This window comes from Botryllus schlosseri, chromosome 3, assembly GCF_051294905.1.
Source record: "Botryllus schlosseri isolate E-star chromosome 3, Bs_hap1, whole genome shotgun sequence".
NCBI lineage: Eukaryota > Metazoa > Chordata > Ascidiacea > Stolidobranchia > Styelidae > Botryllus > Botryllus schlosseri.
In genome coordinates this window covers 36,363,708-36,389,937 of record NC_137238.1, presented here as the reverse complement: position 1 = coordinate 36,389,937, position 26,230 = coordinate 36,363,708, and the positions used below count along the sequence as shown (strand labels likewise).

Sequence of the window (26,230 nt, the reverse complement as noted above, 5' to 3'; positions counted from 1 at the left end):
CGTATGGCTTGGTGATTTTGAGTGGTTCTGTTGCCTGTTGCCCAGTTTGAGAACCCCTGGTCTATGGTGAATTACGACATCTCAGGTGAGGCTTGACCCGTCTGTGCCTCACATGTGACTCACTTCTCCTTTCGCGCTATTTTGTTGAACAATACTTATGCAAATAAGCCCTCAAGATTACCGTACCACGACCTGACATATTTATCTCGCCTTCCGTCACATATGCCACCTCATTTTTTCTCTTGTTCTTTCATCTTAAATTCTTTTACTTTTCATTCAGTATAAGATGTGTATGCCTCCTCTTTACATCACCTATGAACTGAACTGAATTTCGTGGTTTTGGGAGCAAAATGTGTAAAATGAAGTCATTCATGAACAAGAACATCGATAGAAAATACACAATCTTTTTTGACTCAGCCTGGTGACAGGTGAAGCATTTCCGCAATTGCCTATCCGCACTGCACTTCAGTGATACGATATATGTATCAGTTAACAAAGTTTTCCGTCGCCGGAGTTATTATCCCGGTTCAGAGGAAATGATTGAACCGTGCGTGACTACCAGTAGGACAATTGCGGTGTGGCTACCCTCGCGCGTGTCACACGTAGCCTATTCCTTGAAAAGCAGATTGATTCTAAAAAGCGTGTTACTGCAGTAACATGGCAGACATATACGTAGCCTACAAACCACCAATCTACAGAGTTGACAGTGAATTGGTTTTTGGAGTAGTTCTAGTTCTAGCCCTAGCTGCAAATTTGGAAAAGTGAGTATATATTTCTAGTTCCAGTTGTGCGTACAAGAAAAATTAGTTGCCGGAACTACCAGAAAACGCGTACGCAGTATGGAGTTAGCAATGGATGCAAGCATATCACGCAACAGAACAACGGTATCACGATTGACGCCAAACGACAACAGGCTTTTTCTAGTTGTTCGGCAACTAAATCTTAACTACGCAAGTAAAACTACTCCCCTTTCCAAATCCACTACTGGAACTACTCACTTTCAAAGTCCACTACTAGAACCAGAACTGCTGACTTTCCGAAAACTCGCTACTAACAATAGAACTAGAACTAGGCCTACTCCCTTTTCAAAGCTCGCAACTAGAACTAGAACTAGATCTATACTCCCTTTTAAAATCCGCACCTAGAACTAGCACTAATCCCTTTTCAAAATCCACAACTAGAATTAAAACTATACCTATAAACAGTAGTTAGTTGACCGTCAACTAACTAAATTAGTAGTTGTATAGGTTACCAGACTTGAGCTGCTATATATACTAGTTTTAGTTGTATAATTAACAAATTAGAGCGAAATGCCAGTATTTTTTCAAATGTCTCTGTACTCCAATTTCAATTCCGGAAATGCTACAGGAGAATTGTACTGTGCAAAACGAGCCTAGATGGCTGTACAGACATTTGCCATACTCGTGCACATGAAAATGAATTCTGATTTGTTAGGAACTGACTTGACTTTTGATGTATTTTTTTCTAGTTCGGAATTTTTACTTCAGTTTCCGAGTTTTCGTGAATTCCACAATTCTAATTCTAATCTAGTTTGGAAATGCTGAAAATTTCCTAGTTGTCCAGCACCAGAGGTGGTCAGTAACGAAGTACTTCTACTTTTGCGAAGTACTCAAGTAGTTTTCCTCTACTTCTGGTACTTACTCAAGTATAACTGATTTTCGCTACTTCTACTTCTACTTCGTAATATTTTGTGATCTACATACTTACTTCTCGCTATTTTCAGTCTGTCAAGTAGAAGTAGTTCAGTCTTCCAATCGGGAAGATAGCCTGAGGAATTTCGGGGCTGTTTTCACGGAGTATCAACATTTAATTTCCATAAAAATTTATTAAAGCCCAGAATTTTCGTCGCGTTCGCAGTGCTGGATACGGAGTGACCGGTATGATTTCACGAAAGTATCGGTGAATATAATTTAGGTAAAGGGTTGACGTGGTTCCGTTCACACCACACTAATTGTCGCCCTTCGTCCATATCAAATAATTCATCACAGTATATATGGCTCATCATAACGCTTGAAACTGATTTTTCGCAATCAGGGATATCTAGAAACTAGACATCCCTGTTCGCAATCTAGCATTTACTTGTCATATCGTAATCTAGCATGTCCATGGCGTGTCCAAATATGAAAAAGTGTACTCTGAATTTTTTTTTAGTTTCAAAGCTGTTTTAGCATACCACCTTCGAAACTTTCTGGACTAAAACATGACATACATGCTCTGATTTTAGAATTAGTTTTTATAATTCACTTTCAATTCCTAGTATCATATACTTTGAGTTATAATTATTATCAGCTTTTTTGTCTGGATAACATACATGTTAAAGTGTAAAAGCAAGTGTATTAGTAATGTCTTTAATTTCAGGAAATAAAGCTACACAATATGGCATTTTTACGGTCCACCATATTTTTTATTAACGTTTACTGATCGCGCAAAGTGTTTACACCGTATCCTATACAACTTCTCCGTATTGCTCTTCGACCAAACTACGGGCCTTATAATATGGGAAATGGCGCCATACCATGATATTTTCTAAAACGGGCTGTTCGAGAAAACAGAGGATTAGTATCGCATTTCCATATCAATACTATCATTTTCATCCCATGATGTGGACGAATGCTATCGAAAATTGGATACCTGCTGGTATGCATCAATATGAATCAAGCTCGTCACCTATCGCATAGCTCAATTTGCGCCTTTTTACAATCCATGTGAACGAATCAGGATCGTTTTCATAACTACTTACTTACTTGAGTACTTTTAAAGTCAGTCAATTCTACTTCTACTTCAAGTAGTTTTAGGTTGCTTGTGGAAGAAGTACTTCTACTCGTACTTGAGTATATTTTTTCGTCGCTACTTCTACTTCTACTTGAGTAGATTTCATGACTACTTTGACCCCCTCTGTCCAACACTGGTTCCAGGAATATCTAGATATTCCTGACTGGTTCGTACAAGACCGCACAGGAATATGAGCTGATGGGCCATATGCGGCTCGCGAGATCGTTAACCCTGGTTTAGCAGCTATCTCGTCGACAGAACGCTCACTATCAGGTTCGGTTGTCAGCTCTCCCTTATATAATGCAAACTTCTTTCTTATTCGTATGAATAAGGTACGAAATTCGTGTCCAGACAGCGGAATTCCTAAGAATTATGGAAGCATTTTCGTCGGCAGCCAACATCGCCTGTATGTGCCCGTACATGGTTCTAATGTTGGATAAAGATATATGATGTTACTGCGAAAAGGCAACGGTGTCTGAGTTTAGTGCCAAGTTTGGCGTTCAGAGCAACGCAGTGACATAAACCATGATTTCTTGAACTGTGCAATGTGAAACTTATTGTCTGCACCTTTTCAACACACATGCGTGTTTACATTCAAATACGTTTCGTTGACACGTTTACAGAACTGATATTTGGCAGAGCTGGTTGGTCATGAAATAGGCCTACTGGAAGTCGTCTGAAAAGCGCAGGCCCACCTAAAAGCAAAGAGATATGAACAATATTTGCATAACAAAATTCTCTTCATGGCGGGAGCGACCCAGGCGATTACTTGTTCTGCATCAAGCTTCAGTTGATAACTGTTGTCGATTTTCGGCGTCGAGCACGACCATCTATTTGGAGCTGGTGTACTTCGTGACGGCTTTGGTGCCTTCAGACACGGCATGCTTGGCCAGTTCACCGGGCAGCAAGAGCCTGACGGCGGTCTGGATCTCGCGGCTGCTGATGGTCGAGCACTTGTTGTAGTGGGCGAGACGACACGACTCACTGGCGATCCTCTCGAAGACGTCGTTGACGAACGAGCTCATGATGCTCATGGCCTTGCTGGAGATTCCAGTGTCGGGATGCACCTGTTTCAACACCTTGTAGGTGAGGTTAAATCAGTATCCCAATCCATCATGCTCGCCTCGAGCCTGCAACTTCCACAGAAGTGGTACTTGCCATTCATGAACTTAAATCTAACAAGGCAGTTGGATTTGATTTAATTCCAGCCTGGTTTTTAAAATTGATTAGCCTACACATCGGTCATCTCATTGCTCATTTTTTCAATTTCATGATAGAAAATGGTGTCTACCCGAATTATCTGCAAACTGCCAGAGTTGTCCCGGTTTACAAAGCCGGAGATAGAACAAATGTCACCAACTACCGACCTATATCTTCCCTACCGTGTATTGGAATTGTGTTCGAAAAATTGCTCCTCTCCCGCCTATCTTCGTTCCTCGCCAAGATGTCTATTATTTCTCCACAACAATTCGGCTTCCGCAAAAAGCATCAAACCTCGCATGCCCTGCTAACAGTGGCTGAACAGTACTATGACATCTTGGAGAAACGAAGTGTGGGATGTAGCATTTTTCTTGATCTAAAAAAAGCGTTTGACTGCGTCGATCACAGTATTCTCCTTTCGAAATTGGCGCGCTACGGGTTCCGGGGTCCACAACTAGAGCTCATGAAAAGCTACCTGACTGGAAGATATCAAATGGTTTCGATATCCAACGCTTTGTCCTCCCCGCATCTTGTTACCTCGTGGTGTTCCGCAAGGCTCTGTTCTTGGACCTGTCCTTTCTACTTTATATGTCAATGATATCTTTGAAACCTCATCATTGAATACCACACTCTTCGCTGACGATACTCACCTCCTATCTCACGCACCTACTACCGCAAGATTGAATGCCGTCACCCGTGATCAAATGCCCAAAGTGCATGAGTGGACGTCCCATATTTGCCTTCGGGATGACGCTGCGAAATCCCAATCATTGGTCGTGAACTCCTGCGATAACCTAACCGTTGACATCGCTGGCCAACCAATTTCGAACACTAAAAATGCGAAATACCTTGGTGTTTTACTGGATTCGGACATGTCCTGGAAGAGTCACATACAATCACTCAAACCACAACTATCGAAGGTATGTGGTCTATTTCGCTGCCTTAGCTACACTCAGCCAGTCAGCGTGCTGTTGATACTCTTCAACACTCTATTCCAGGGGCGGGTAACTTCTCCAGTCGGCGGACCGGATATCGGAAAATTAAGTACTTGGTGCGACGGATTGCTGGATCGATACATTATTCGCCGATTTATCCACATCTGCAAGGAATAAATCGTATTTAATGAATATATTTTAACGACAGCAATGTCGCTTCAGAGCCATTTCTCGCCGATTATGACAAAGACAATGTGGATTTGAGAATAGCATCGTCATACAGGCGCCACCATGTCTGCTTCTATCTGATCAATCAACACATGGAGCAATCCTTAATTAGGATTTCAAGGCGTTAGATAAGCCCGGTACCCCTAATTTACCAAGATATCAATTCATTAGGGTTGAGCAGGTGATGAGATAGCGTCGCTGTTCAACAATCTTGATATTGAATTAATGCGGTCCGCGTCCTCTACGAAATTTGAAAAGTGGTCCGCGACCCGTTTTGAGTTGGCGACCTCTGGTATAAGCGGTGTCTTAGTATAGGGTTACCATACGTCCTCTTTTAAGAGGATTTGACCTCTTTTTTTACTTTTTTGAAAATGTCCTCTTTTTGGGATTTTGTCCTCTTTTTTGAGAATTTTAGTTGAATATATGGCAAAATCGACTGAGATATAGTAATTTAGCACCGAAGTAACGCACCAGCGGCTATTTTGGGAGATGAGCTGGAGAGTTGACCTTTTTTCTAGTCAACTTACTGATAATGTGAAAGGAAAAACTGTATTTTGGGCGCTGAGTGAGAAAGTTGACCTTTCTTTATTTTAGTCAATCGACCACGAAGTGGGAAAATTTACCATTTTCAGGATTTTCCTCCGGTTTTGTAAGTCTGAAAATTTTGGAAAAGTGTCCTCCTTTCAGATTTCCAAAATATGGTAACCGTACGTCTTACAAAAGCCTAGAAGTGTGCCGTGCTACAAGTCGGCGGTTACGGAAAAAATAAGAAATATCAGCCTCGTGTAAATGACCATTGTTGTCGACAAACACCGTGATTACCACAAACGACATTAGAGCTGACTACATCGCAAATGCCGATAATGCAAATCTTCTCGCTTCGACGTACTTACGCGTCAGCTCCACTCTCGCACGCTACGCATACACGTATATCATAACATATACAGTCACTAAAATTGGACGTAGTAAGCAAGTAGTGAGAAATCTCGGCAGACTGGGGCCACGGGCCACACTATCATGTAAGACGGAAAACTCCCCGTTGGCCGGACAAAATCCCTTCGCGGGCCGGATCCGGCCCGCGGGCCGTATGTTGCCCGCCCCTGCTCTATTCCTATCAAAGTTACAATACGGAATTCTTTGTTGGGGTGCTGCCTGCAAGAATACAATTGACCCACTGCAAAAACTTCAACATCGGATCATCCGTATCCTTGCCAAAGCCCCACGGGGGCCTGGATGTGCAACTGGTAAATCGTTTCTCAAAAGATTTGGTGTTCTAAGCTTAGAAGATATGAGGAAGCTAGAAATTGCCAAGTTTATGTATCAGTTCCATTGCGGTCAATGTCCCTCAAATTTCAACGACTACTTCACCTCGGAGACAAAAGCGCACAAGTAGCCTACAGCACACGCACGTCAACGAAGAATAACTACCATATGATCAGGACTGAATACAAGAAAACGCATTGCTCTCTCAAGTATGCCGGACCCCAATTGTGGAACAGCATATCGCCGGCTATCCGACAGTCGTCGAGCATGTCCGCATTCAAGTCGAAATACAAGCAATTTCTTCTAAATCAATACTAGCCAGTCTTCAGGATTACCGACCACGACCTAACATCGACCTTGCCCTTCGCCACATGCCACCTCATTTTGTCGCTTGCGTCTTATATTCTCTGCATTACTTTTCATTCAGTGTGCATGCCTCTTATTTACTTCGCCTAGGCAAAGGTGGGTGTCTGATCTTAATGGCTACTCCAAGTTGTTTCGACACCTTCCTATCTTTTCATTGTATCGCAGTCTTGTGATGTTTTGAAACGATGAAAATAATAATAAACCTAATTGATGGATTGATTGATTGATTGATTAATTGGAGTCCTTGACCCTTTGGCTCATCCCCTGAAGCTTCATGCAGAACAGGCAGGGGCCACAAACTCTGCCATTGGTAAACATTTGTTGGATAATCCTGTTCGCGCGAAAAATTATCGAGACGACAGATTTCGTTTGTCTGGACAGGCCGTTCACACTTTCATTTTGAGGCGTTGGAGTCGACTTTTTTTGGAAATGCGCCAACCAAGTCTGTGCCTACAGAATGAGTTTGTGTACCGGCTGAAAATAGTACATTACTCTTAAGCTCTCTGTGTCTTCGCCCCGATTATTCAAATTTCATGCCGGTGATATCATATTTGGTGATACAATTGTTGATATGCAATGTTCTTTCCAATTCTCTACTGTAGTTGCTGACGCGATTGCTACTGACGAGTGTCAGACGAAATTATTCGGGTTTATTTCAATATTAATATATTATTCCAGTGCTTTTCAACCGTTTTGAGCACCATCCGCACTTATTTTGCAAAAAGATTTTCATCCGCACAATAGCCTTTTCGGCCAAATTGCCCAAGTGTGAGGTTTTGTACGAAAACTTTTATTGCTCGGACAACCAGAACCATTTAGCACTCCCAAAATACAACATATTTTCCGGAAGTGAATAATGGTTGCTGACAGAAATCGTTTTTAAGAGTAAGACACAAAGGTCCAGGAGGCTCCAGTTCGTCGAAGGGGTGCAAAACCCAAACGTTTGTTTTTATGCTTCTGCCTGATGGCTTGGAAAATAAGCTCCAAAACTATCAAGGAGAACTCGCTACCTTATGATACGCTGCTCCAACTTGTGTTTAGTTCTTTTTATGTAACATTTTCTGTCACGCGTGTATATGATAAGAGCAGAGAAAGCCACGATACTGTGTGTTTGGCTCTAACTCAATCTAACTTGAAAGTTCATAGAATATCAATAACCTTAAATCAGCGCTTTTTAAACGCTTCAGATCTGAGTTTTGATAGCATCTCGCGTCCCAAGTCTCACACATCAAAAAGAATGCATTTTAAATCTTATAACGTAGGGTTTACCATATTTTGGAAATCTGAAAACCGGACACTTTTTCAAAATTTTCAAACTTGCAAAACCGGAGGTGAATCCTGAAAAAATGGTAAATTTTTCCCACTTCCTGGTTGGCTGACTACGAAAAAAAGGTCAACTTTCTGGCTCAACTCTCGAAAAATACAGTTTTTTTCTTTCACATTATCAGGTGGTTGATTAAAAAAAGGCCAACTTTTCTGCCCAGCTCCCGAAATAGCCGCCGGAGCGTTTCTGCAGTCCTGACTTATTGTATCCTAGTCGAATTTTGCCCTATATTTAACCAACATTTTCAAAAAAGAGGACAAAATCTTAAAAAAGAGGGCAAAAGGGCGTCCTGCGAGGACACTTTCAAAAAACTAAAAAAAAGAGGACAAATCCTCCTAAAAGAGGACGTAGGGTAACCATATTATTACAGTATGCTACGATTTTATGGGTATGTATGACACGCAGAGAGCGCGCAGTCAACAATTGTAGTCAACAAACTATGAAACATGTCTGACGCACGCAATTTTAAATTGGGTTGATTAATCTTTCTCTGCACGTCGCATTTATACCACTGTCTACTCAGATTGCGAGTACGGGACTGTCGATTATTTAGATGACGAGCATATTATTATCGAGAATCTTGGCCAACCAGCGACGGTCATTTGTGACCAACGCTTTGTCGCCGCCGATCGTTTTGGCACCGCAGTTTCCCAGCGGTATGTTGACCAAAACCTAATGTCTTCCTCACACGCGTCTCGATGCAGACGGGCTGGCAGCCAGCTGGCAACTTGGCAGCCAGCTTTGTAGACGACTTCCACTAAAATTACACGTACTTAAATTACAGTACAACTTAACTTGATTGAGTAAATGAGTATAGTTCGGGGATGGGTTCAAAATTGCCACGACTCTACACATGTTTACTTTCTGTGTTTGCTGTAGAGATGAATTTAATTCTCTCCGACCACTGAAAAATTACTCGGAGGCGGTGCGCTATAAACTAACACCGAAACGTGTTGCTGAAACCTGCTAGATAGCAGTGTTGGGATCAAGTCACTACCTTCGAGTCACGAGTCATTTCGAGTCATTGCACATTTTGACTCGAGTCAAGTCAAGTCAATCGATTTTCAAAGGTGACTCGAGTCAAGTCAAGTCACTCGATTTTTGGAGGTGACTCGAGTCAAGTCGAGTCAAGTCAAGTCACGAGTCAAGTCACAATTCAAGTCAGTTGCGTTTTCGAGGTATGAGGCATGACTACGTCATTGCATTTTGCTATCTGTCTGAAATATAAATTGAGTGGTCATTGATTTTGAACCAGTGAACAAATACAGAGTTAAATATACATGCAAGAAGGCGCTGTATCGCTCACATATACGTAGAACTGCTAAACTACGTAAGTAATTGCATAGCCTCAGTTTATATAGTTACCAGCCAAAAATGGAGAACAGAGATACGAATTGATAAGATGCAATACATAAACCATTTACAAATTGATATGATACAATTCGAGCCTGCGCCAATGGTTGAGGACTATATAAACTATATTCGAATTAACTTTCAACAAAACAGGAGATTTGGTGAAGGTAAGAACAGAAATATACATTTTGCTATTAAATTACTTTACTATACTATACTAGTTTGCAACAACGTAAGCTGTAAGCTTCGATCACTTCATTTTCTGTCAATTTATTTGTGAGAGAACAATGGAGGCTCAGTAAAACGCACGATCATTGAATGATTTCTCGCTCTCACGGGATACACCAGTGTTTCGCGAACAATCCGACCATTTGCAAGATACAGTGATTTTTATCGACACCGATTACTTTATGACTTGAAATTGACTCGTGAATTTTGCTTCGAGTCACGAGTCAATCCACATTTCTGATACGCCAAGTCAAGTCAAGTCAAGTCATTTTAGCAAAGTGACTCGAGTCAAGTCAAGTCATACGTAAAAGGTGACTCGAGTCTGACTCGAGTCAAGTCATGACTCGAGTCATCCCAACAGTGCTAGATAGTTGATAGAGTATTATTAGAGCTTCCATTTTATTGCTTGGTCAGACAAACGACTTGATATTAAAACTGGTGTCCATAGCTTCCCCGCCTAGCGCTCAACGCACTGGGATTGCATGGAGAGATAAAACGGTGATACAGACTCGACAGCCTGGCAGTTTCTTCGCATCTTCATCGCTCAAGCCCATCAGTGATGAAAACGAAGATAAATAGCTGCCAACTTACCGTCCTTCCTTTTCTACCAAAAGAAACCCTCATATTTTGCTTCAAAATTTTCGTTTATTCCAGGGACGGGTAACTGCTGTCGGCGGGTCGGATATGGGAAAAGGAAGGTGGCCTACTTGGCGGGCCGGATTCCTGAATCGATACATTTATTGCGTATCTATCCACCTAAGGATAAAATCGTATTCATTGTAAACTTTGAGCGTAAAGCCTAGGGATAAAAATCAGTAGTCAATGAATTTAAACAAGTTCTTTGAACTCTGGCTATGTTGGACGTACAAACCCATAGTAAACACCGCACGTGAACACAAGTTAGATTGGAACGCCACGTTGTCTTGTTAATGTTCCAGGTCGAAAACGTTTGTACGCAAATCGCATACACGTAGATTCGGGTCGTGCAGCGTGGACCACATATCATGTAAGACTGGAAGCTGTCCGCGGACCGCTCAAAATCCCGTCGCGGACCGGATCCGGCCGAAAATATCCGACTTGTGAAGTCAAATTCTTAAATAATCCTACTAAAATCAAGCCAATTTTTCGTATTTCAGTGGAAAATTCCTGCCCACGTCCTACTTTCACTCAAAATCGATGAAATCGTGCTCTTAATCCAGTCTTGAACAGGATCGTTGGTACCTCTGGTTATGAATACTAATACGATGGATTCCCCACGGGAAGCATTTATTGGGGGTACACGGGTTTGTTATGAAGAGCATATCGAAGCGCCGATTTATCTACAAAGGTTCATATTATGAATGTATTTTTTCAGGCATCGAGTTCATTTGAAATCTGTTCTTTTTTATGATCTTCTGCGAAACTTCATCTCCGAGAAGCGCAGGAGTTTGATGCCCGAGTCAGCACCCCAATATATTCCTTTCTTGTCCGTTTTGTTGAAGTTTCCGTTCAGATTGCTTTGGGCGCAGCCGCGATACCACCATCCGCCTTCGCGGCGAGAAGCGCAATTTCCTTTCCAAAGATCGTGATCCGCGTCTTTCGTTGAGAATTGCTGATTGGTGTGAGGTGAGAAACGATCTAGAGTTGCATTCCCGGAATATCCGGATACGCTCAGTGTGTAATTCTCTGAACCGGGCCCGATGTTGAAATTGCTGAAAAACAAGTCCAAGTTCACGATCATCTCTGGCACCCAGGGTTCAAAATCATTCATGTGTGACAAATAAATTAAACAATAAAGGTGCCAGATGAAAGTTGAGCGTAGTCGCGGTGCGTTGGGCAACTATGTTTGCGTTGATAGCAATTATGAACTCGCAACATCAGTCTGTCCAGACGATAAAAACGTTATAGGTCTTTTGGAACGATTTCTATCTATAGAATCGAAACGTGAAATAGCACTAGTAGTTTTCGGCCACTAGTAGTTTTCCTGGAAGAAAAAAAAAATTCCATCCTATTGATTTCTATGCACCCGACCTTTTTTTTTCTTCATTGTGGTGGCCAGGCACCAACCTTATTGATACGTTGTTTGCCGGTTTCGCATTGCTTAAATGTCGTTTTTTCTATTTCGAAGATGAACAACAATTTTCAGAAATGAACCGCCGATAGCATCCGTTTAATTGGTATTCTTGCAATAGTCCTTGATATCTAATTTTCGTATCCACAACTCCAAGAGAATACGCAAACGACAAGGGTTGTAACCAAGTCACAAGGTTCCGGGTCACAAGTCAATTTGAGTTTAGTTAGTTTTGTCTCGAGTCAAGTCGAGTCATTTTCAATTCACCACCGAGTCAAGTCCAAGTCAGGGAGCAACGAGTCTAAGTCCTAGTGTTTGACTGTTCAGTATCGAGTTCAAGTCAGGCTCCACTAGGGTTGTGATTAAAACAAAAATCAATTTAAAACAAACATGTTGAAAACAAAGGCATATTGAATTGTGGCGTCATAGCGGATTGATGTTCGCAATTGAAAATATAGGGTAAATATAGCTCCTTTGACGAATTAGGCTTACAACCCCTGTCCTATACGGTCCAAAAATATCTTAAACCAGGACTATACATCGTCTTGCAGCATTTTTACGGTCTGCAGTTATCATCATCAGAGCATTCATTCCGTACCATTGATCTATGTCTACGTATTATAGCTGTCGAACCATCTATTTCGAGGGTTCACACCATTCCATCTTGTATAAGTCTACTATATCGGGGGTAATCGTCGTCTGTCCATGCAACATGTTTTTAGAAAGTATTTACACAATTAGAGCATATTACACAACTCGAAGAAAAACGTTTGGTTTAAATGCAATCCTAGGTCCCACTGACTTCTGTGAAACTCTCGGGTGATATCAAACGCCTGGGATTCATAATATATGCAATTTTCTCACCTTAAACATGTTTATTCCAACAGATAAAAGTAAGTTTATGGGTCTATTTTTCAATTATCGGTACTGCTATACGAGACTTGAAAGAATGTGCCGCGGGTCGAAAGAAGGTGTCGCGTCATATGAGTTGGTGGAGTCAATGACTCGAGCACAAGTTGAGTCAACTTAAACTACAACCCTACAAATGACCCTTAGGTTGGGAACCACTCTTCCAATATGCAATCTATGAAATGCACCAAACTGCAACACAACTGATATTCACCTGTATTTAGCAGACCAATGAATTCCATCACTCGTGATCATATTGATTTTCATTTCAATGTTCCCCCGATTTGTCATCTGATGCAGTGCTTCCAAGCCTGAAATAAATTAGATTGTCAGTTATCACGAACTAACATGAGCAGGGTTTTTTGAAGTGGGCAGTGGGCGACCAATGGATATGCCGTCTCTTAGCGAGCTTCGTAATATGCTATAAGAGCGAAAAACTAGCGAAATATTGTTCAATGCGATGTGCATGATTTGATGCTATGCAGGGTTACCATATTTTATATCCGTACCGGAGGACACTTTACACGGGGTGCTAAAGTTGACATAGCGGACGTGAAAATGGGTGATTTTCAAATTTATACAGCGATAATGTCATTGGGTTGACTACAAAATAAAAAAAGGCCATTCTCCAGGCCCCACTCCCGAAATACCCTCAACTATCTTGTATAAGGCGTGTTGACTGAAAAAAGAAGCCGAAATACCCGTCTCTCGTCATTTACGCCAAAATTCAGCATAATTCGGGGTCTTTTAAGCTAAAAGGAGGACAAATTGTGAAAAATGAGGACATTTAGGCAAGGGAGGACAAATATTGAAAAAGGAGGACAAATCCCCCTAAATGAGGACGAATGGTAACCCTATGTTATGTATCTACGTCAAAATGAACATTACTGAAGTGATGGCTATTATTCTTTGACTTTCAAAACAGGGGCGCTTTGTTGAGCTAGTTTGACATAGACCAGTGGTTCTCAACCTTTTTTTAGACACGCCCCCCTTTTTGATAGTGAAAAATTTCGCGCCCCCCTTATCGTCATATCACAAAATCCAACCGGGATGCTAGCAAACCCAACAGATTGCTTGATGGCATGGAAGGTTATGAGTGTTGATGAGATAATTAAAAATATGAAATTCGGTATGTATATAGAGAAACACGCGTGAACTGTAGGTAAATCGCGCAGAGCGCAAATTTTTTTTCAGTTGACCGCTTCTTCGCGGCCCCCTTCAATGCTTTCACGCCCCACCAAGGGGGGCGTGCCCCGCAGGTTGAGAACCACTGACATAGACCATTATCCTTAATAACCTTTACTAACGTGGGGAAACATACGATAATCTGCAAACTTTCGGGAATCCCAAATTTTCGCGGAGTCATAAAACAATAATCAACCACAACACGCATCGAACCACACATCTAACATATTACTATATATTGCTGGTGCACATTTGAAATGAACTGTGCATCAACAGGGTGTCAGAATATGATTTTCGTACATAACGAACACATTACAGAGATTATTATTAATTGCAAATCAGTATGACTTCTTCCGTTCCCTTTCAGATATGAGCTCAGATATGCAAGGCTTGACCTGGGTAGATGATGGTCGGACCACATCCGCAACACAGCAGCAGCACAAATTGCGTAATTGTAAATGAGCTTGGTAGGGAATAAGAGGGATGGTGTGAACATCGGGGTCACGCTGGCGTTTTGTGCGTTAACCTCAGGAATTTGGAGGGCGCGTTCACAAACGAACCTTGGTAGGCCATACTAATTATGTAGAAATTTGCTCAACTTCTATTATTTCAAAGCGAATTACGCAACTGCATTTCTTGAAATAACTGGTCCTGTCTTGAAAATATGCGCCTTCAATTTGATATGAACGAGTGCCAGAAATCCATTTCCACAATTATAGATGGTGGTGAATGTAATAATAACGCGGAACGCTGCCGGCGGCACATTTTGGTACGATCGCAACAAATTGACAAGCAAGCCTGGTCATTTTTATCTAGAAGTTTATCTTAAAGTTATTATGGAAAAAAACCGTTATGTATCACAGGAGAAACGGATTTTTGTAAACATTTCGAAGTCACCGTGATTGACCTTACTCCTCCTTTGTTTGTATCAGTGGGCTATTGGCAATTTAGCAATTAAAATGAGTCTTTACAGTAGGATATTTCGTCTCAGACGGCCATTCTGTCGATGTGAGCTCTGGAGTTTTATTAGTAATGAAGCGATTCTGCTTCGTGATTTTACGAATTACAAAAAAATACAAATTAGGTGATCAAATATTTTGAGACTTCGCGGACCCCCAAGGGTCCGCGGACCCCCGGTTGAGAACCGCTGATCTAATACGTCCATCGCCTTTGAAAGTTTTTCGCGCTTGGCGCGGAAGCGAAGGGCACACTGATCTTCCTCGACATCATATCTGTGGGTGGAAGATCAACCTAGAATTTTTTAATCACCCAATAAGGGCTCAAGACCATCGTGTTTCTACTCTATTTTTCATGTCTTTAAAAGGGGGTCTTTTACGTCATCAAATTTTGGGCCCTAAAATATTTTTATTCTGGCTACGCCCTTGTTCTGGACTGTGGACCTTTTCCATGTATTACAATTTTTCACTTCGTTATAACATCTTTTGTTGAAATTCTTTGCATTGGAACTTGGATCACTCTCTGCACGGCGCTGGCGGCACGAAATGAAATTTAGCACTAAACGTGCATGCACCTTGCCTTTTTCAAACTTTTTGTCGGTTTTGTTGCGAATGTTTGCTCGAAATATTAAGATTTATGAATATGCAATGACTTTCTGCTGTGAACTTGGTCCGTAATAACAATTATTGTCGATGATCGACATCAACGAAATTGATATTATAAAGAATGCATCAGAGATCTGAAAGTTGCAGCAGAAAAGGGTTTCATATGAACAGCAATTGAGCATGGGTCAGTCGAGCCTACGGAACATACGAACGCAGTTGTTGATCAGGGTGTTGCTCGCTTTCGCCCACGCGGAGACTTAACGGGAATCTAGTAAATATTCCCGATGAGTCTCGACACAGAGATTTGCGCTTCGGCGCGTAATGCAGAAATGCAACTGAGCCTGGAGACGCCTATCAAGTTCCCTGAATGTCTAACTAAGTGAAGTAATATAACTTAACACGGATAAACGGCGGGAGTAGCCGGTAGCCCGTCGCATTTTCCACTACCCACGCATTAGTTCTTGGTTTCACAAAGGTTGGTGACCCCGAGTCCAATGTACAAAATGTAGCGGGCGTACGGTAGGCCTATTTATAATGATTTGATATGTGTATTGTATCATAAAAACCAAATCCGTCCGATTATGGTGTTGGCTACTGCATGACTTAATTTTGAGATGATACCTGTGGCAAGTATAAAAATTTCACTCAACTTCAATGTAGCAATAGTCAGACGCCTTAAGAATACATGGTCCGGTCGCCGAACCGAGACCGTTAAGGCGCAAGCTTTTTTATTGCCTTACAAGTCGTCGTCGAAATTGTTAGCAAAGCTACGGAAGATATTGATTTTATGTAAATAGCATGTGGTGGTTCCAGTTGATACATTTGGTGACGGTGAAAAAGTCAGCATGTTGGCCTACCTATATATGTTACTCGAATGCTTTCATAATGTAGCCCGAGCAGTCGCTAGAGGTATCGCGTACGCAGTACACTGTACAACTGTATAATGGATGTAATACTTTACGGAAATGTAGTGTTGAATTGGAATTGTGACGTCACATGACGTCATAGGTTCGTTTTCACGTTCGCGTTCACATACAGAACCTTTCAAAAAGGCTTGCGCTCGCACGAACCAGAACGTCTCAGGGGTTAGCACCATCACTATAGTTTACTCATATTTGAGATAGAATTGGTAGATCAACACTGATATATCATATCAATTTATATATCATACTACTGATATTAATACCACAAATCTCCACCATTATTAGATAGTTACCGCCACAACACCCAACCAATACATGTGTCAATTGAATTTATATTTTCAATATATAGGCCCAGGAGGGGTCTCTGATACCGGATTACACTGCTAGTCGTCTCGATACCTTCCTATCTTTCGCACTGTGTCGCAATCTTGCGGTGTATTGTTGGGATATTATTGTTAATAATTGAACGGAACTGAACTCACATAGGTGAATTCATTAGACTGTGACTATTCTGACTCTGCTGTATTGATTCCATTGGGCACCAAAATCGGCAGCAAAAAGTTATATAGGCTATATAATATAAAGAAGTCATACCCAACCAATGATCTCCCTGCAAATCACCGAACCCCTTCACGTAATCACCCCAACCTCTGTAGAAATTAACGTTTCCGTACATTCTTCGCTGGAACACCTTTCACGAAATTGAAAATAACTCTTATTTTCCTACAAAAATCGCGCATTAAACTTACGACCCAATTTCCACCATCGTCAGTTAAGTCACAGAACAAATTCCTGACCCCGACCTCGGGGATGAACAATTTGAAGACTCCCCCAGAGTCAGTACGTGATAGCGCTGCGTCCGATTTTACCCCATCGCAACTTCTCGGAGCGTACATTTGATGAACTTGAAATCACACAATTCGATTCATAAGCGTACCACCAGAAAAGTGACAGCGATAGAAACCTCACCTTCCTCGATTTTTCTGTCCATGCTTTGCTCGATCAGTGTCATGTTAACGACCCCTTCGGAACCTCTTGCCCCAACTGGTCCATTTCGACCACGTGGTCCGATGACACCGGGTTCACCGATCGGTCCGCGTGGCCCCGGGAATCCCCTAAGTCCCCTGGGGCCAGCTTTACCCACCCTGGTATTTCCCGCGGTCACCAAATCAGTGTTCTCACAATATTGCTGACATTGGTTGCAGATAAGTTCTTTGAAATGCGACGATTGAAGAGTTGTTGCCCACGTTGGTGATGGGTTGAAAGCGAATGAACACAGCAGTAAAGTAATAAGGGATTCCATCTAATGCGTTACGAACGAAGCAAAACATCAGAAGTTCAGAAGTCAAAAACAGACCAGAAAGCTATAATTAAGCTGACAGCGCATATGCTGCTTTTACGGGGCATCTGATGCGACCCTGGAAAAACCTATACTTCAACTGGCCTCCGTATGATACGGGCACATTGTATCATTGCATTGCGATTGTCGGATTGTTAGCCAACAATTAGTGAGGTAAATTCATATGTGCCTCACATGGTCATTGTTTCTCCGCGTAGTGTCATTGTACGCAACAAAATATCAAATTCCTTATCGATTTTGAGGGGTTCTGTTGCGGTGACATTATTGATATTTAGATTTTTGTAATCAGTGCGACAATAGCATTCGATTAGTATCAGTTGTTATGCATCTCAAATGGTTATGATGATAAGATAGGCGAGGGTCGGCCCGTCTGTACCTCACTTTGCCTTTCGCGCTATATTTTTGAGTGTAAAATTTTTTTAAATGCAGTCATTCATGAACATCGATAGAAAATATTCACAATTATTGGTGTTGTAAACATTAAAGCAGACCTTCGCATTGTGCGATCCGCGGGCCAAATGCGGCCCGCGTAAGGTTCCTTGGAATTTAGACTATAAAAATCGATTAATGGAATGGTAATGTGTGGACAAAAACTACTGTGTAAAATGATCCGAAAATTCGAAGTCTAGTTTATTTATGTAAACTGTGATTACGTTACCTTATACGTACGTCGGGTCAGTAATCAACTTCGAAATAAAGCAAATATAGCAAATTATGCCGTAACAATTAAAGTTACAAGTCACTGTTTCCATATTCAAGTTCAAATCTTGTTTGTTGTCATGTCTGTGCTTTAAACTGTTACGTCATACTTTCCAAAACTTAATTCGTAAACGAATGCAATTAGTGCAGCACGTGATCATCCTCACTCACACACGATGTTATGTAGGGTTACCATATTTTGGAACCGGGAAAGAAGGACCCTTTTTAAAAGTTTCAAACTTAGAATACCAGGGGGGAAATCCTGAAAAATGGTAAATTTTTCCCACTTCGACGTCGGTTGACTAAAAAAACGGGTCTTTCTCGCTCGTCGCCCAAAATACTGTTTTTCTTTCACATTATCAGTTGGTTGACTAAAAAAATAAAAGGTCAACTTTCCGGCTCAGCTCCCGAAATAGCCACCGGAGCGTTACTTCAGTGCTGATTTACTGTATCTCAGTCGAATTTTGCCCTATATAACGAAAATTCTCAAAAAAGAGGACAAAATCTCAAAAAGGAGGACATTTAGGCGTCCTCGGACGACATTTTCAGAAACCTGAAAAAGGAGGACGTATGGTAACCCTATGTTATGTCAAGCAATGAAAGATGCGGCTGAAGGCATACATTTGAACGAGATTTGGAGCACTATATATTTGTTTAGTGAATATGCCAGCCGTGAACCGATATTTTTAGTTTATGGTGAGCACCGAACAGATTCCGTGTTCAAGGCATGTATTTTGAGTCGGTATCATGAATAAAATCACGCAGTGAATACGTACACTCGACTGATGTGGACCCGCCAGCGAAGCTAGCAAAACAGCAAGGCTATTTTATAACGCCACACAGCGCTAGGGACACATACTATTTACGCATTCACTTGACAACATATATGCTGTCACTGCTTTCAATTTGGAAATAAAACTGCACGGCGCAGAACATAGTCTAAATTTTTGTTTCGGCCCGCCAACGTATTTTCTGCTTCACGTTTGTCCCACAAGGAGATCGCCCACTCCGGCATTAAAGGTTTCACGATATTCTTTTCTTCGTCCTGGCGACCGGCGAGTCACTCGCACTGCCTCACTTATGTCTCGCTTGACCGCACGTCACTGATATGATATCAGTTAACAATATCCTCCGTCGCTGAAGTTACTATCTCGTTTTGGAGGGACTGACTGAACCGTGCGTAACTGCTAGCAGTCCTAGAGAAATTCAGGCAATTTACGTCAGTACAATGCTGTGCTCTCTAACATTGGCGACGGGCATAGTATGCCCCAAAATAAGCAATATTATACTCAGGGCCGAAACAGCACTTCGTCAGGCCCCCCAAAACATTGGTCTCAGGCCCCCATAGGGTGATAAACCAAAATTATGAGGGTTTCACCCCAGATCACCCGTCGGGAACTACGTTTGCATCTCTACTTGTGAGCGAAATTTCTATACTCAGTAATTAGTAGCTATATCTGGTCTAATCGCGCGGGCCGCGTGTTGGGGACCCCTGATCTAGACTAAACTTTTTATGGTCGCGACCGACCCCAAATTTCGATTTGAAAATGTTTCGCGACCCCACCGCACAATTTAGCGTGCTGGTTAATACGTGTGTACTGTGTATTTACGTGATTATTACGTGTCTCTTGTTTAGGCTATGTTTTATATTGGTAAAACGGGGAAGAGTGGCGCAGTTCGTTAAGCGCCAGCGTCGCGACACCAATGGCAGTGGTTCGAATCCCGGTTCGCACCAACCACTATGTGTCGAGGATTCTCTGGTCGCCTCATCGCTGACCTCACTGCGGTAGCAGTGTTTCCAAAGCCCAAAGTGAAGGTGAGCCGAGCCAAAAGTCGGCAGCAAAGTGCAAGATATGGGCGCGTGAAAAGCGTGCGAGACCGATGATAAAAGAGAGCGAGAGTGGAAGTCGTCCGAACCATTACAAAGACAAAGAACTGAAATTACTGAAGTTAGTGTCGTAGCGCAAACGAACAAACATATTGGTAAACATATTGTAATTCCCCCGGAAGGAAATATAACCGTCATATTGGTTCCTATGCTCCCGACAATTTAAGGTTCATACTAATGACCAGACATCAACCTTGCTTTATAGTAGGTGGCCCTTCGAACGACGCTTCGACTGATCTTGTTTGCTGGGTTCGCATTATAGTTTTTCCTTCTATCTTGAAAAATCGACTGAAATATTCAGAAATGAGCCGCCGATAGCATCCGCTTAATGCACATTCTTCTTGAATAGTCATTGACATTTAATATTCGTCTCCGCGACCCCAGAGAATAGGCAAACGACCCCTAGTTTGCGAACCCCTGCTTGGACTATAATTGGAGCAAAATCCCAGTAATCCAATTTGTCAAGCGTTTCTATGCTTCAATTTTAATTCCCGAAAATGCTACAAAAGATTTGTATAATGCGACAATAGGCTAGCTTGGTGTCCTGTATACACCAGTGGTCGGGAACCTATGGCTCGAGAGCCGTATATGGCTCTTTTGGGCATAAAGTATGGCTCCTTGCGAAAATTCTAATTGTGTGCATAATCTATCAATATTGCAGCAACTTGTTATTAAACGTTCAGCATGACCTGTATAATTATTCTTGTGGCAGTATAAACATGTCTTTGAGAGGTGAATACAGTGGCGTATTCAGGGTTAGGGGCTCGGACCCCGTTTCAAAATCCTCAAATCTAAGTTGCTGTCTCGCCTGCGACCAATATCATTCACTAATTTCGAAGTATCCGACACGAAATCTCGGATTGCACGATGCGTTGATTGCTCAATGAGAATAGCAGACAAGGTGACGCCTGTATGACAATGCAGTCTTCAAATACACATTGTCATCCTGATCCACGGCGAGAAATTAACTCCGTGGAAGTGACATTCACAATTACAAATTCAAATTACAAACAACGCCATAGTGATCCACGTTCTTAATTGACAACGTAGCTTTAAGAGCCGTTTCTGGGGTTTTCGAAAATGCTGATTACGAATATCACATTAGTGATTAGGGATTGACTCTTGTACCCCGAAAAAAGTCCAAAATTACTGTATTTACCATTGAATATTTCACTTGGTAATAAGAAAATCGTAGTTTTTTCTAATTTTATACTGCACTTCAATAGATAATAATTGACTATGAAGACCCCTCATGTCGTCCCCAAGGGTTATATCCAAAGCAAGAGCCAATCTGAAAAAACTAAGGCCATTTTCGGAATTAACGCCCTTCATCTGCTACGATCTCGAATAACTGACGAAAGTCGACGAATTTGCGCTACCATGACGTCACGATTTTTCAGTTGTGTAGTTGATTAAAATGTATGGCTCTTTGGAAGTTAAAATGAAAAAAATGGGGTCAATATGGCTCTTCCGACAAAAAAGGTTCCCGACCACTGGTATACACTATGCAGACATCTACCATTTTCATGCTTATACGGATAAACTATATGATTTGATATCAATGAATTTTTGTTGAATTTCTTTCTATTTCAGAATATATTTCAATTTCCTAGTTTTACGTAGGAGTTCCGTAATTCTATGTCTAATCTAATTTGCATAAGCTAAAAATTTTCTAGTTGTGCAACACTGGCTCGTACAAGTCCGCACAAGAATATGAGATGGCACGGGCCATATGCGGCCCTCGAGATCATGACCCCTGGTTTAACATCTTATCTCGTTGACAGCAACGCTAACTAGCAGGTTCGGCTGTCAAGCTCGCCCTTACATAATGCACATTTCTTTCTGTTTGTCTTTATTATTTAGGTTCGAAATTCGTGTCCAGACAGCGGAATTACTCAGATTTAAGAAAGCATTTTCGTCGGCAGCCAATACCTGCAGTATGTGACTGTACATGACTCGAATGTTGGCTAAAGGTATCGCTGTTACTGCGTAACGGCAACGGTGTCTGAGTTTCGTGCCAAGTTTGGCTTTCAGAGCAACGCAGTGACATAAACCATGATTCCTTGAACTGTGTAATGTGCAACTGATTGTCTGCACCTTCTCTATAACATACCTGCCTGTAAAACGTAGCATGTTTACATTAAAATTACGTTTCTTTGACACGTTTACAGAACTGATATTTAACAGCCGCGGTCAGCAGTAACGAAATACTGAAAGTCGTCTGAGAAGCGTATCAAAAGGCAAAGTGGAATATGAACATTTACAAAATTCTCTGCCATGCCGAGAACGACCAAAATAGGCGATTAGCGCCAAAATGACACGACTCGACTCGTGCAATCGCTTTGTGTTTTGACTCGACTTGTCCACTAAAGTTATTATATGAGCAATGAGCAATTGAGCAAGCATGCACCACTCGACCATATGTAATATGACTCGAGGCATTCTAGCTAGATGATTTGATTCAAGTCTCGCGTATCAATCGACGAATAGGCCTATACTTGAAAAATAGCACCTGGACCATCTGTTATCTGTTTGAATAAACATGTTATACAAGTAATTTGAACCGGATGAGAACTCGATTATGAAAAGTGTACGTGACGACATGGACTCGGACTCAACCATTTGCTTTCTGACTGTGTGATTATCTCTTACTACTATCTCTCTCTCTAGTAGTTTCCCTAACCGCATGAGCGACCTCGTCTTCTTGCTGTTGTGATTGTGCGACGTGCGTGCATGTATGTATTAGCACCCACGTCTTGTGAGTCATTGGAGCAATAGGGATTAGGCTAGTCGATGCAACTGTTCTTTTGTATTTCAGTTTGATCATTTATTGCGGTATTTAACCTATGAATAAATGCAAAGTTGCACATGATCAAACTTAATACAACCAAATACTCGGGCTGGACTATTTGCTGAATTGAAAATGACTCGTCTTGACGTATAGGCCAAGGGTTTGTGCCATGGAGTCCCTATATTTTCAGTTGTACGTGGGATCCGTCAAGTGATGTTATGACTCGGGCTGAGCACAGTGATTCGAGTCAATTCAGAGTCAAGAAGTGACAGACGATTAGAAATGACACGCTCCTCTTGACTAACAGTTATTATAGGCCTACTGCATATTATTTAACTTATATAATATGCAGTAGGCCTATACACTTGTTATGAATCTATACGCGTAAGCCGAAATAACATCTCTATAAAGTCGTGAACAACCCACAGCATTGTCAGTTTTTTTCCGCAAAGTCCTATGCAGCAAGTAGGCCTATACGCGGCCATAAAATACCGAATTATCTTTATGTGGCGTAGAGCCGGTGTTAATTGTGGTCGCAGAACCGGTATATTTAAGTTTTCTGCACCCACTCACATAGGCTACTTGTATGACGCTATAATGAAGCCTAATACTTGATTCAGAATTGAATCACTGACAGGCCGCTTTGGCTCAATTCCAACCTGTAGAAGCATTGCCTTAAGAGGAGAAAGTTTTTTATTTATTACATACAAATAAATGTAATTTTTTTTCAAATTTCATAGGCTACCCCGCGGAATTGGTTGTCTTAGAAAAGGGATTTATGTAAAATTTGGCGTAATTCCAACCAGCGGAAGCGACATTATTGCAGAAATTTCGGATTCATAAAAATTGTATTTACGGTGACGAGACTATAATCAACAATGAAACAATTTGCCTTGCCTGAATACTATTTTTGAAATCCAAAATTTTCTACTACAATAACTATACGCTTCCACTGGTTGAAATTTTGCCAAATTTTACAAAAGTCATTTTCGAGCAACCTGCAAATGAGGGGTAGCCAGTAAAATTTGTAAAATCTTTATATTTATTTTAATTTTAATGATCTAAAACTTTCATCTCTATAGCAATACTTCTACTAATTGGAGTTGAGCCAAATTTGGTGTGAAGCATTTTTTAAGCAACCTAAAAATTTTACCAAATAGCCAGTTATTTTTGAACAGCCCTAACCCGCGCCGAGCAATCGGTTGCCCGACAGAACGAAAGATTACAGTTGAGCCACGAGCATGCGATACGTTAGCTCAGCTACAAGGTTGGGAAACTATTTGCAAGCTACATATTTTCTGTGAGAACCATATGATGTTTTCGAAACTTCAGCTTAAAAACATGTAAACAATGTACGTTATAAATCAAAAACGACGATTATGGGCAACAGTAAAAGCGTAACTCTAATGTTTATTCTTCGGTAACACGCATTTTATAATTAAGCGACTTTCCAAGGCATCGGCCCAGTATTCACGCCGGAGTGTAGTCAATATAGTAATGTTCGTCTGGCAGACGCGCACGGTTCAATCAGTTCATCCGAACCGGGATAATAACTTCAGCGACTGATATCATATACGGTTAATTTAAGAAGTCTCAAATTCCTCTGCAATAACATAACGCAGCGCTACAAGTCTACGTTCAAGCCGCACTACCAGAAACAGAACTATAGGCAATGCCGATGGCTTCGTTTGTGTTTTGAATTGGTAATTGACAATGACACTTCCAAGTTTATTTCGTCGATGTTCGAGAGGGTAATGCGGATATGGAATGGCACTGTTATATAGGCTTTCGTCGCTATCTGACTTTGACAACTAGATAATTTTAGTTGTATAATTAGACTAATTAAATCGAAATACCGGTAATCTAATTCTAATCTAATTTGTGAATTGTTTGTATGCTCTAACTTTAATTCTAATCTAATTTCTGGTTTTCCTGTGAATGCTTCATGAGAACCGTGTAGCGCAAAATGAACCAGCTTACAGTACAGTCATTTACTATTATCGTGCTTATGAGAATGGAATATGCTATGATATAGACTGAACTTGATTCAATGTACAAGTTTTCGCCAATTCACTTATATTAATCTTACTTGAAAAAAAAAACTATAACTCCAATTTTAAATGTCTGAAAAGCAGTAATTGATCAACATCGATGAAATTAATTTACGATTTTTGGTGTTATAATCACTATATCAGACCTGGGCATTGTGAGGCCCACGACAAGTTCCTTGGAATTTAGAGATCACTATAATTTTATTCTAATTTTTAAAAAAATCGGTGTTGCTATAGCTATAATTCTACTCTATTTAGAAAAGACTGTGTAGTTTTAATTCTAATTCACTGATTTCGCCATGTGCGCTGTCGGTTTTGAGCAGTGCGATAGTGATATTCGCAAATATCGTATAGGCTACCACAGAAGGCACGGATCGCTCGCTATCTTGTGCAAGATTAGATTTATTTGGCGGATTTTTCATGGATCTTAAAACTCTCGACCAGCTTTCAGGTAGGCCTAATTCTTTCTAACCTGAAATAAAAATAATCATATATTATAGAGGAAATAAATTACATAATTTTAAGTTTGACAAAATCATACCGATTGCGTTCAACGTAGCTACTTAACTGCCTGCAGAAATTAGGATGACAACCGCGTGGAAATGGACAACAAATTCTCCCACACGAGCTTGGTGATTTATTTTTAAAGATTTCTAGATTTGCATATTCGCTTCAAAAATCTGATGTCTTTTCATATTGACATGATCCGCGACAGCGGTGTCGTACAGAAACCTAGAAGTGGGCCGCGCTACAAGTCAGCAGTTACGGATTCGAAAATAAGGAATATCGGCCTGGTGTAAATGATCATAGTTGTCGACAACTACCATGAATACCACAAAAAACAACAACTCCGAACTCCGATTTAAGATTGACCAATATTCCCGATTTACTCGAGAAATTGCATGTAACCGTTCCCTTTGTCAATACTTCTTCATCGACTACCCTCCCGGGTGAAGTAGTATTCTTTTCTCTCAAAGAGAGGGGATTGACGGCTCGGGTTCTTTTCTGAAGACTCTGGAATAAAGTTATAAATGAACTCCAGCAAGCAGTAGTTGAATCTACAGTGTTCTTGCTCATTCATCAAAATAGTCTCAAATATTCCTGATAGGTAGGGCGATTTTT

General features: G+C 41.2%; 3 protein-coding genes across 6 annotated transcripts in view; all 3 read right to left on the bottom strand.

Annotated features, from left to right (window-relative positions):
• LOC145436450 (microfibril-associated glycoprotein 4-like) overlaps positions 1-18,059 on the bottom strand; it is a 75,717-nt gene extending 57,658 nt beyond the window's left edge. The window contains exons 1-5 of one of the 3 annotated variants that reach the window (XM_080313796.1): positions 17,289-18,021; positions 17,069-17,223; positions 16,914-17,010; positions 12,864-12,960; positions 10,316-11,381 (exon numbers count right to left, since the gene is read on the bottom strand). In XM_080313796.1, the coding sequence (XP_080169922.1) occupies positions 11,075-11,381; positions 12,864-12,960; positions 16,914-17,010; positions 17,069-17,223; positions 17,289-17,622 (990 nt within the window). In that variant the 5' untranslated portion in view covers positions 17,623-18,021 and the 3' untranslated portion in view covers positions 10,316-11,074. Of the gene's footprint in view, positions 1-10,315; positions 11,382-12,863; positions 12,961-16,913; positions 17,011-17,068; positions 17,224-17,288 lie in introns of those variants that run through there. The other 2 variants (XM_080313798.1, XM_080313797.1) reach the window with 2 other exon arrangements.
• Positions 1-23,153, bottom strand: part of LOC145436463 (putative mitochondrial import inner membrane translocase subunit Tim8 A-B) — a 246,314-nt gene extending 223,161 nt beyond the window's left edge. For both annotated transcript variants that reach the window (XR_013914315.1, XM_080313815.1), the window contains exon 1: positions 23,145-23,153. The gene's annotated coding sequence lies outside the window, so the exon portion shown is untranslated. The remainder of the gene's footprint in view (positions 1-23,144) is intronic.
• LOC145435342 (putative histone H2B 3) lies at positions 3,599-3,879 on the bottom strand. Its single transcript, XM_080312627.1, has one exon. The coding sequence runs from the start codon at positions 3,825-3,827 to the stop codon at positions 3,624-3,626; it is 204 nt and encodes a 67-aa protein (XP_080168753.1). The 5' UTR covers positions 3,828-3,879; the 3' UTR covers positions 3,599-3,623.
• Positions 23,154-26,230: the final 3,077 nt, after the last annotated feature.

What these genes read in the sequence shown, in the direction of transcription:
- LOC145435342 (XM_080312627.1), bottom strand. Translation starts at nt 3,827, where the DNA reads ATGAGCATCATGAGCTCGTTCGTCAACGACGTCTTCGAGAGGATCGCC.